The sequence below is a fragment of the Dufourea novaeangliae genome, unplaced genomic scaffold (genome assembly GCF_001272555.1).
Source record: "Dufourea novaeangliae isolate 0120121106 unplaced genomic scaffold, ASM127255v1 scaffold101, whole genome shotgun sequence".
In the NCBI taxonomy this organism is placed as follows: Eukaryota; Metazoa; Arthropoda; class Insecta; order Hymenoptera; family Halictidae; genus Dufourea; species Dufourea novaeangliae.
The window spans coordinates 1,940,449-1,952,394 of NW_015373989.1; the positions used below are offsets into that span (position 1 = coordinate 1,940,449).

At 41.5% G+C, this 11,946-nt stretch overlaps 2 protein-coding genes across 7 annotated transcripts in view; both read left to right on the forward strand.

Annotated features, from left to right (window-relative positions):
* The window catches only part of LOC107187683 (kelch-like protein 17), an 11,462-nt gene extending 4,057 nt beyond the window's left edge, over positions 1-7,405 (forward strand). For 5 of the 6 annotated variants that reach the window (XM_015575826.1, XM_015575827.1, XM_015575829.1 and 2 more), the window contains exons 3-10: positions 2,898-3,018; positions 3,519-3,684; positions 5,607-5,800; positions 6,016-6,233; positions 6,296-6,478; positions 6,553-6,631; positions 6,736-6,914; positions 7,014-7,405. In XM_015575826.1, coding sequence (XP_015431312.1) covers positions 2,898-3,018; positions 3,519-3,684; positions 5,607-5,800; positions 6,016-6,233; positions 6,296-6,478; positions 6,553-6,631; positions 6,736-6,914; positions 7,014-7,215 — 1,342 coding nt within the window. In that variant the 3' untranslated portion in view covers positions 7,216-7,405. The remainder of the gene's footprint in view (positions 1-2,897; positions 3,019-3,518; positions 3,685-5,606; positions 5,801-6,015; positions 6,234-6,295; positions 6,479-6,552; positions 6,632-6,735; positions 6,915-7,013) is intronic. The other variant, XM_015575830.1, reaches the window with a different exon arrangement.
* LOC107187684 (probable small nuclear ribonucleoprotein E) lies at positions 4,307-5,242 on the forward strand. Its single transcript, XM_015575832.1, has one exon. The coding sequence runs from the start codon at positions 4,436-4,438 to the stop codon at positions 4,718-4,720; it is 285 nt and encodes a 94-aa protein (XP_015431318.1). The 5' UTR covers positions 4,307-4,435; the 3' UTR covers positions 4,721-5,242.
* Positions 7,406-11,946: the final 4,541 nt, after the last annotated feature.

Genomic DNA, 11,946 nt, shown 5'->3' on the forward strand with positions numbered 1-11,946 from the left:
TCTTTCCCTCTCTATCTCGTTCCGCCGACACCGGCCGCCCGCGGAAAATTAAGTTACGCATGCTCGTGACAGGCGTCCGTGGAAGAAACGAATGGACAATGCGCGACCGCACTCAAAACTCTACGCGATCCTCTCCAGTCCGGTGAAAATCCTGACAAAGAGTCGCGAGCCTCGCTACCACCCTCCCACTCACCACCCTTATCCCCTTGTAATCCTTGTCATTTCGAAACGCCGCGGAAACGGGAACGACGCTGTGCAACGGGAGAAAGAAATTGAAAAACAAGCTTGGGCATCGAACTACTCGATGGCACTTTAACACAATCCCTGCGTTGCTTGCTGTCACTGCTGGTGAGCTTTACGTTTTTAAGGTTTTTCGACCCTTTCTATGCTAGCTAGGCTTCGTCAGATGATCCCTTATATTCTCTGATATCGAATTTTATACAGATAAGCTAATAGTAGGTATACTGATCAGAAACAGGCGATGTTTATATCCACAACACAATACACTGATAAAATACTTGCTACCACGGGGTAACACCTGAACCTTCATCGATCTTCTGGCTACTAGATTCGATTACACATGATTATGTTAAAATACTGTTCACATTTTCCAATCTGACCACCCCAAATTCTTCGGGATATCGTTAACGGGATCAGACTTCGTTACAACTTTTCCATTAAAGCACTTCGCTAACGACCGTACGCTTTCCCAAGTAATTATGCGTTCGACGAGAATATGTACTATACGCTCGAAATCGATCGCAGGAACGATCCGATAATGGACCCCCGGGTGAAAAGCAGGCGTTTCACAGGCGCAGGGGTGGGAAACAAGGAGGTGTGACGCGGAATTTGACTCTCTCGGTGCACCGGAAGCGAACGCGGTTTTTGCAGCGGAAATCGACGGAGCCGCTATATAATCGCACGCTTGGTCGTTAGTAGCGGGTGCCCGCGGGCGACATTCAACCCTTGCCGCGCCGTGAAACCAAGCAGCCACCGACCCCTCTCGTTTCCCCAGCACCACTGGCGCTCTCCCTTTTCCCTACATCGTGAACCTGCGTTACCACCCCCGTGACACCTCGTCGTCACACCAGACGCGCGCGGTGCCCTATTCTTTTCTCGGCGTCACTCGCTGATATTTGGTTTTCTTTGATTCCGCGGACGGCGTTCGCCTGTGATTAGAGAAAAGCTTCTCTCCGCGGCTTCGTTCTCTTTTTTTTTTCTCCTCGCCTCTTCATCCCTCCCTTCTCCTTCCAACGCCACCTTGTTCGCCTCGTTCCTCCTACCACTTATCACGACCAAGCATCCGGTATCTGTATTTTTACGTTCTTTTTATCAAAATTTGTTCGTTTCCAGCGTTTCTTTCGCTTCTCGTGACTCGCTGACGAAGCATACGAGATCCGTGAGGTTGAAACGTAAATTTTTCCTGAAAATCGAATTTTATTTCGTTCAAATTACTCGGCCGCCGACACTCGAATATTTTCCCTGTAATTTGCTGAAATAAATGCGCGAAACTATAGGCTTTCATACTATGCGCGGCTCCGCATTCGTTACCAAACTCCACGGGAAACCGTAGAGACCGAATTTATTTTCGGTCTGTTAAAAGTGGGAGCCCCGGTGCAGCTGCATCTGTACACGGCTCTGCTTGTATACGCGAGGGTGGTGTTTTTAATCCTTTTTTCTTTGTTTCGAGCACTAGTTTTCCTCTGTCGACACGGCAACGATGTTTCGGTGGGTCGGCCACGATTTTCCAACTTTCGCGCGTTCCTCTGTCGACGAAGCCGAGCGTTTGTTAACGCGTCGGTTATAATATCAAAGCAACGCGGTGCATGCCTTTTCCATTTGCGCCCCGCTCTTTGATGGATTTTCTTTTGATTCGATACGAACCACACCACACCGCCCGCATACGCTTTCGGCTCTCTTTCTCACGCAACTCCGCAACGAGCGGCCTCTACGTGTTATCCAACGCCGCGAAAAATCTTTTCGCATCGTCGTGGTTAGTGGTATTAGAAACCATTGTTGTTTTCTGTCAGTCAGTCACCGCAAATGAGAAAGATCCCTTCAAGAGTTTGTCCTCATTTCCTACCTTTAATCCCCACGTTTCCTTCTTTCCATGAATCTGCTCAGCGCTTCTTTGCTCGAGAAACGAGTTTCACTTGAAATACTTTCCTAGAATCTTATATTCCGGTTGAAACGATATTTTCCTTTGTTTTCCATAGAGTTAACCGTTATCAGTGGTGAGTGTATAGGACGTTTTGTTTTTATAGAAATGTCTACGTACAGAAAGAGTATTCCGAAGAGTGCATCAGCGATTCAGATGTACATACAAAGAAAGGGCATCGTTCGTTTCAGAGACTTGTCGATGTTAAAAGCTTCCCTTTTGTGTATCTAGTCGCACGAGGTAGGATATGGCGCAGGGCAGAAGAGAGGCGAGATCGAATGTTCTCCCAATGGGTCATGGGGGATCCGTTTCCAGCTCGGAGTGCCAGAAAAGATTCGTTCTCCCCGAGTGCCGGCGGCGGCACACCATAGGGGTAGAGAAAGGGGGCGCGAAGTGACTTTTTTTCGAAGGTCGCCATTAATTTCTAGAGGAACGCAAAACCAAAGACCGGCCGCCGCCGTGCGCGCGTTACGAATACGCTCTCGTGGCAACGGAGCTTCCTGACGAAGTCAATTAAGCCCTTTTGTAACAAGAAACACTGGCAGAAGTGGGAAGTGCTGGTGGCGAAAGGCGAAGTGGTGGGGTGTTCGTTACAAGAACCACGGCAGCCACGTCGCGTTTACGCTCGTAGCGTGATTCATCGTGGTGCTCTTCTTTCGTTGTTATACCTCTTCGCCCCTATCCTTATCGTGGCAATTAACGTTGTTAAAAGTCGATGCCGTTCGATTGATTTTCGCAGGTGCAAGAACTTCACGACAACGAAGAGGATCGGGACCGCTGGAAATCCTAGCCCGGTCCGTATGCCGCACGCCCATTCGGAAACATTTCGGCAATTCATTCATTACATTTACACGGGCAAGGTAAATACTTTAAGAAAAGTATAAGGCGTATAGTATCTTTGAACATTAAGGAATAAGTATGTATGTAGAAGAAAAATTATTCTAGCAGAAGTTGCATGATTCGGAAAGGGGTTAAAATATGGTAGATATATTTGCTTGTAGGTGGAATTGCTTTCGATATCTGAAGATCTTTCCCATTTTTAGAGAAATATAAGTTGTGTAACTGATTCTCGAATTAATAGAATGATTCATGAGGCAACTGTGTAGCATGAAATTAATAGTATTTTGTACCACTGCAATCTTCCGATTGTATATTCTATGGGTGTTCTTATATTGAGGAATTTACAGAAGTAATAACATTTTCTATTAGAATAGTTTTTATCTAACATGTTCTTCATAACATCGGTTAAATATATTTCCTTTTCCATTTGTCGTCTCAAAAACAGTAAATGTGGTGATGATTGAAAGTTTCACGCTGTCCTAAAGATATGCTCGAGTTTCAACCAGTAACGTGTCTATAGATCATGCTACAGGACAGTGGCATCTTCGAGATGTTGGGACTCGCTCAAGAACTCGGAGTCGAGGAACTTTGGAGAAGTTGCGAGGAACACGTCTCTGCCACTCTCAGCCCCGGAAACGCGTGTGCTCTTTTGACTGCAGCCTTGGATGCCCAAGAACGAGTTCCAGGTAAGTTATTCATGGTATCCTATTAAAAGTTGAAGTATCAAACAATTCCTATTGTCGAAGTTGCCGATTTCGCCCTCCCCCGAGAGACGTGGGGCGTGAAACTTCAAACGCTTGGCAAACATTATCTTTTTAGTTACACATCTAGAATGTTAAGTGTTTCCCGTGCTCCTGGATAATTATTTTGAAACGTAGCGTAACATGAATCGCAATATAATCTCTCCATTTATATGTTATTTTATTGGTTTTCTTAAATATATTTGATGACTGATAATAATTAGGCTTCTATGATCGAAAAGTTATGATATTTTTTTTGATATGGTAAGAAAATTCTCTAATTAAGGTTTTTTTATTTTTTTTAATTTATGAAGCTCCGTTTTATTTTGTATGGTTAGTTATCGACCATGTCCTGCTTGTGGTTGACACGCTTGCCACTGAGGCAGCACGTTATAGGGGGATTTTACGATATCAGGGATACCAATAGTTAAACATTTATCCCTATCAAACTTGTCCATTTAGTTTTCTGCACTCTACAAGGTTCTATTTTGGATTGATTCGTCAGGTCTTCTTTTTCTGTAAATTCTATTATTTTAAACTATTTCTAAATTTCACGAAGACTCTGGTCAAATAATTAAGGAAAGTAACTAGAAGAAACAGTTGGTACGACGACGACGCCATATCTTCCGGCGTCCGGCGTCTACAAACCACGCGCTATCAAGTGTCGCCTATTAATTTTTGCAAAATCATAACAAAAATGTCGTACAAGGGACCACAAAAAGTCCAGAAGGTGATGGTACAGCCCATCAACCTTATATTTCGCTATCTGCAAAATCGTTCGCGTGTGCAAGTTTGGTTGTTCGAGAACATAAACCTCCGTATAGAGGGTCACATCGTCGGGTTCGATGAGTACATGAATTTGGTACTGGACGACGCGGAGGAGTACCATATGAAGACGAAGAACCGAAAACCACTCGGACGTATCATGTTGAAAGGCGACAACATAACATTAATACAAAATACGAATCCAGGAGCGAATTAAGTATAGAAGCCTGATCTAACCTCCAAGGACATTCTGGGAAGATCAACAAATGTATTTTTTTCGATGTCTCATTTGAAGATTATGTGTGTGAATTGTACGCATGAATAAAGTGATGACATAAACATTAAACGAGGACAATGCTAACACCATAGATGTTATAAATGTGACACGTAACACAAGACAATTAGGATGAACAATGATAAATTGACTAGTACCAATTGTCACTGAATATCATAGTCATGTTATAATGACGATATTGTTCTGTAATGGGAAACGAATTTGTTATCATAACTTTGTATTTCTGAAAGGATCCAGGACATTTGTATGTTAGAAACTGTACCTACAGAGTCTGCTCATTCCAATGAAAAACTGCAATACATGTTAGACTCGTGCATACAATATTCATTGTACTGACTTTTGTACTATTGTTTATCCTTTATGGAAACTGCAGATGTAAATATTACATGATGGAACAGTTATTGTAACGGATATGGAATTGACTTATGCTTAATAAATATTTTTGAATCACAGTGTATGTTTTATTTGTATGGAATAGTGTATTAAATTCCCTATGCCAAAATTTATTTTAGTAGACAGGCAATCCTCACATAACATTATGATAACGATAGAAACCATTACAAATATGGGAAATATATCTTGGAAGTCAATAAAATATATCATTTTCTTTTTGTAATTATTGAACAGTTAAGTTTTATTAAAATTAATATTAAACAGTTAGAATTTACTTGCTTTCACTTGAATTTAATAATTTTATAAGAAATTATGTTATGGATGTGTTACCTGTAATTTCACAATTGAACTATTATAGGAACATTTTATTTTCAATATAAAAAATTATATGAATTAATATTTTTCATTATCACAGGTGGTAAAGGAGCCTGTTCATCTTTCATTGAGAGATGTTTCGCGTTTATTGGAGAGAATGCAGTAGACACAGTTAAAACAACAGCATTCTGTAATCTTCCCAAAGATGCCTTGGTGAAGCTCATATCTTCGGACTACCTGGGCTTGGAAGAAGAGGATGTTTGGCGAGCAGTTCTGAGTTGGGCTAAATATCAGGTTCTTTTTCCTTCAGAATTCTATTCCGTTTCCGAGTACTTTGAATCCCTTGAATTCGAAGAAGACTTAACGTTCTGATCACACGTATGTCGTGCAAGGTCTCAGACCTTATGTCGCATACGATTATTACCGGGTCCTTGGGTCCTTAGGTTCTTGGATCGGAATTTAGAATTACGAGTTAAGGAAACGCTTAACCGTACGGACCACGCTCCTAGGCAGGGGTGACGCAGCCTACTCAACACTGGACAGAGGAGGAACGCGTGAGGGTTTGCCAACATTTATCGGGGGTGATAAATCATGTACGGCTGCTACTAATCGACAGCCAGGTGTTCGCGGAGGAAGTAGAACCGACCGGAGCAGTGCCAATAGAGCTATCCTTGGAGAGGTACGAATTTTTCAATCCCGATCGATCAAGCGGCTCGAAATTCCTAAGGTACGGTTTGCCGGGAAATGTTGTCTTTCTCGGAGGCTTTCGATTTTTACGGTTTGTTTTAGGTATAGGTATGCAGCGCTACCGAATAAATACGCCGAAATTTGCGCGGACAAGAGGCTACAACCAAGAGTCAGTCCATTCCTCTTCCCTGGGTCGCAGATTCTGTCACGGGATAAGATGGGCTTTCAGCGTCTTCTGAATCAGTGGTATGGATCGACAAAACAGAGCTGGCGTTTAGTGTACCGGTATGTTTGACTTATACATACAGTAACATTTATGTAGGATTAGGATTAGGTGCATAAATGTTGTTATGTTTCAGAGCCTCTAGTCATGGTTACTCGGCAACATCGTTTCATCGTCACTGCGATGGAGTTTGTCCAACATATGTGATTGCATTGGTATGTAATTCCAAATTCTTTAATCTTTTATGTTTAAAAGTTGTTTTAGAATTGATAGCTTTACTACTCAGCTGCAATTCAAAATATAACATTCCTTGATATAGGGAACCCGAGGGGAAATCTGTGGGGGATTTAGCGATGCGCCATGGGGCAAAACGAACGCCAAAGGACACTACATTTTCTCAGAGAAAGCTTTCCTCTTCACCTTAACAAACAATCAAGATGTACCTCCTACAAAGTACGACATTGTGAAGAAGCCATTTGCAATTTGCTATCATCCAGAGTAAGTATTATTGCTCCACTACCAAATCCAATTAAAACAGAATCTAATAGACTTGTAGAGTTCATTGAAACTCATTTAACTCTTTAATACTATTTCCAGCATTGGACCAATTTTTGGAGCAGGAGCTGATCTGCTTATTTCCAGTAATTGCAACGTGAACATGGAAAGTTATAGTAATCTTCCTCATAGTTACGATGGAGAACATGCTTCCAATACTGTTCTTATGGGAGATTACCATTTCTCTGTAGTAGACTATGAAGTGTTTACTCCTAGCTACCCAGTTCCAAAATCCACTCATTAAAACTATACAAATATCTTTCCTTTCATAAGTTTGTACATATATAGCTACACGAGTACAACATGAGATGGAAATGTACTATTAAAAATTAATGCATAAGAGTGCAGTTTGTTGTTCAGTTTAAAATTGAAGGTAAACTTAAATGTGCAAAGGGTACGATTAGCAGAAATATAATTTTTATACTTATCGGAATAAATATAAAATATGAACTACATACTTCTGACTAGTATTCTTATTTTTTCATGCAATGAAAGTTTATTGGGCTGGTGGGAAATAAGTGGAAACTTAATATTGGTTTATATATGACTTATTATGAAGAATGTTAAGTTTCTTAAATTCTTCTAAATTTTAAAAGTATTGGCTGCTAGACATATCATTTCCTACCAACTTAATATGTAGATGTTGATGAATTTGTAATTTCTATGATCATTAAATTGGTTCTGTATGCGTTAAGGAAGAGACGATCGAAATCGACCAAGATTAGCTTGCAATTAAGGATTTGGCTCCGAACCGGATTAAAGTATGCCAAACAATTGTTCGTGTCTTGAATAATGAGTGCTTAAGATGGTTCGGTACACAGACCGGTTCCCAAGAAGCTTGTTAAATCACGCGTTAAATTGTGAACAGATGGCTTCGAAATCTAATCTGTATTACAGCGGCGCGTTCGAAAGTAAACGTGAAATGTGAAAATCCACGGAAAAATGCGAACTGCTGAATACCTATTAGACTATCAAAGGTGCCGATGACACGGATGTACGAACCATGTCTGTCGGTACGTTCGATAAGTAAGATCCGTGCCTATTTCACTTATCGTCAGCCAAAATTTAAATCTCTCGCGACAAAAGCACGCAACAATGTGCCGTACATACAGTAACGGACTACTTAAAACGGAACATGTAGAAAATCGACCGAAACGATTGTTTGGCGCTTTCTTTTAAATTGTTGCGATAAAATTCCCACTTACCATCCTTCCGCCATGTTCTCCTGGTACGAGGCAACGCTTATCCACCGGTTGAAACGGTAAACCAGGAATAGAGCACTCGGAACATTTCACACAATTATAATTATCATAACCGCCCTTCGTTTCACATATTTTAGACGATAATTAACACTCACGTAAATAAAAATACTATTCGACTGGACAACGGTTACGCGACGACTCGAGACCGTTAACCACCACTGCTTCATATTTCACTATAACCGTCAACCGATAACCGTACGATATTGCAAACGTCTACACTACGAATTCGATCGACAATGAATCAATTGATACCACCTATATGTGGTATTCGCGGAAAATAAATAAATAGTTAATCTTTTCAATCGGGACGAAATTTCGTGCCGCGCGCCCGTTTAATCTTTTCACCGTTAGAGGTGTCCAGTTCGAGCGTTCCACAATTCATATTTTAGTTCCGGGTTCCACCGTTTCTGGTATTTTCGAAATGTGTAGTGGCGCGGTGTGATGTGCTCTGAATTGCTCTCTGCATTTTGTGACTTTTTTGCGGAAACACATTGTTCCTGCTGGTGAGTTGCGTAATTACTTAAAATATTCATTTCAAACTGTTCATTGAACCTAATATTTACGATTCTTATGTAAAACTATCGCAAAAAATCGTATATCCATGCTGCAGCCTTTCCTTTACGTAGGTTCTATACATTGCATTACACTCGTTTCATTCGACATTAAAACATAAAAATTCGAAAAACACGTTTCACCTGACGTAACTGATATTTGAACAAGAGCTATTTATATTCTTTGCGGAGTCAGCGTTTTTATAGATACTTGCGAACGGAAGAAATTTTTCGTGCGAAAATTTCAACGTGCGCATTAAATATTCATATACAGGGGGCTCTGCGCAGCGGCCATCTTTCCTCTAATTTAAACATACCTACCTTCGATTCCTATTCCTGTCGTTCCTATATCCCAGTTCAAATTCCTTCTGTTTAATCTTTCTGAAAATCATTTTTCACGAAGACTTAGGAAATTTTTGTATTACAGAAATAATTAAAATATCATTTAAGTGTAAGAATTATTATTTCAAATGTGTTTGAGAGTTCATTTAAAAATCAATATTTTTATTTCTCATTTCTTTTCAGTGAAATATCCATTTAGATTTTATTGAGTGGTCTAACTATCATGTATAATTTGAAATATCACGGGTTTGGAAGTACTTCTTTTAAATAATAATCGAATCTCAAACGAACCGTATATTTTTAACAATTTTTCTCGATTTGTTCGTCGCGTTCTTTGTACAAAAGAAAAACGATCGCGTGATAGCTTGGCCTAGTTTCACGCGTTAACTAGTTTAATGTGGCAGTGAGTGGCTTCCGTAACTCTAATGAATCGCTAATTCAACAATTTAATGGTCGACGTGTTACAGGTGTGCGCCGGAGGAGTCACAACGTGTGTCGATTACTTGGCTAGCCGGAACGTCGCCAGCAACGATACAACGAAACGTGAGTGTCTGAATAACTTTCATGTAGACTGTATTTACAAGAATAGGGCCCAGGAATTGATGGATTTGTACTTTACTTGTGAAATAGCTTAGCTTTATGGGTGGTGTATCAGTCTATAGAATAGTAGCAGTAACGAGTACTCGGAGGAATTATATTAAATGCATAATATATTTCTATTTTTATTTCGCAAAGAATGCCGCGATTAATTTACAAAATTATTTAAAATAACGAAATACACTGTTCAAGATAATTCGCGATAATTTATTCCAATGTGGTAACCAATGTTTCATATGTTTAGTATTTACTTTTACTCGTAGGTGCTTCAATTATTCTGAACAGTGTAATTCATTGATCTATGTACAAGTAAGTACTGGCCCGGGTCCCGTTCGCACAATTGCCTATTTACCTAATATTTACACAATCGTTTCCGCCTTAATCGCTAATTGAGATACTTCGGTAAAAATCATGTGTCCTACGGTGCTCCCACCCGCGTATGGGATTCAATTAAATAGTATACATCTACGATTGCACGTGTCCGAAGTTCGGTGTCTAGATATGATTCAACAATATTTAAACAAACCATGAAATACTGGCCATTTATTTGACTACCTCGATAATCCTCGAATAACAAGTGTCTAACAAAAGCATAAGTGTATATAAAACCATTAACAATATCTTCGTTGTGGTGTAACGTTGAAAATTGAGAAAACGCGTTCAACGTTATCGATAAACAAAATATTTTAAGGAAACGTACCCTGCTACGTATTTACAAAAGTTTATGTACAATGATCATAGGATTTCATTATCCAACAACACTCTACAATCTTTAATCTCGCGAATATTTGTTACAAACTAAACGTTACACCGGATGTTTTATATCACATAGGAATATACAATCAGGGTGGGTGGAAATTGAGTATAAAAGACTTCTCCACAGTATAGTCCTTCACGAATCCCATTTCAATTTGACGAATTTTCCATTACCCATGAGTAAACGATTTCCAACCTCAGATTGCCTCCTACATATTAAAAAACACCCAGTGTATTCTTCGTTGTATGGAAATTGTCATGGGACACTCTTCGAAAATCTCTCGCCTTGTGGTCCATCGATGCCAACATTTTAAGACCGTCGTTCGGTCTCCGCCGTATGCTCTGGGTGTCGTGCTAAAAGCAAATCTGTGTTCCACGAGTCTAGGGCTCGGTCGGCCGGCCCCAAGAGGCGGGAAAAGTATCGTCCTCGATGGGCAAGGGGAGGATCGGTGTTCGGTCGTCGCCCAGAGAGAGTACAGGCATTTCACCGAAATTCTCGTGGCTCTCTGTATTGATGAGACTCACACATGGTCGTATCCCGCAACAGACGGCTCCAGTGGTGTCGAACGAGCATGATCCTCAATATCGATGGAGATTCTTCGCGCAAGAGCAAATAGGTGCCGGGGACAAAAGCAGAGAGAAGAGGCGGCACACAGACCGGCGCGGCGACGGAGGCGTTTACATTGGCAGGCGTCGAACGCTTGTAAGATAAAGCGGTTTGCAACGTTCTACACGTGTACGCCGGTTTGTAACGCACGTTCCGAACACGTGCACCCCGCAGTTTGACGTGTTTATCAACCGATGCACCGGCTCCGTCGGCTCTCCCGCTTCCACGAATGCGTCGCCCCTGCGCCAGACCATTTCTGTCCCTCTCTCGCACGATAACCGCGAGAGCTAGGGGAACGCGCGCGTGCTCGTTAATTAAAGCGGAGGACTCTCGTTAAAGTCGATTGGCTTTTGCGCAACCGGCAACCATCGATCGGCGACTCCGCGATCCTCGCCGTGATTACCCGGAATTGAGACGTTAATCCTTCATTCTTCCACAAGCCGGCCGCGGGTATTTACGCGAGAACCGCGCGAATCACGTTTAACGATTCGGCGCGAATGATTTGTCTCCGCGATCGGCGCGCTCCGATCGGTACCGATCGTGTGATTCCAGCAAGGTCTGGGGAATGCAATTAACGACGTGGCCTATGGGTTCTGGGAATGTTAGCCGACTCATCGGAGAGGGAGAGTCTTCTTAATTGACGTTCGATGATCGGGGGCAAAAAGTGAACGTAATTGATTACAATATCACGTATCCCTTTCTCACGCGCCGTATTTGGGAACTCGAGCGTTCGAGTAACTCCTTTCCACTTTCCTGTCCGTCTTTGTATAAACAAACGTGGCCGTCGACTGTCCGAGCGAACTTACAGCCTTGTTGCAGGCTAACGGGAAAAGAGGCCTGGATCGAGAGATTTCTTTCTC

Coding starts and splice junctions, on each gene's coding strand:
- LOC107187684 (XM_015575832.1), top strand. CDS start 4,436: ATGTCGTACAAGGGACCACAAAAAGTCCAGAAGGTGATGGTACAGCCC.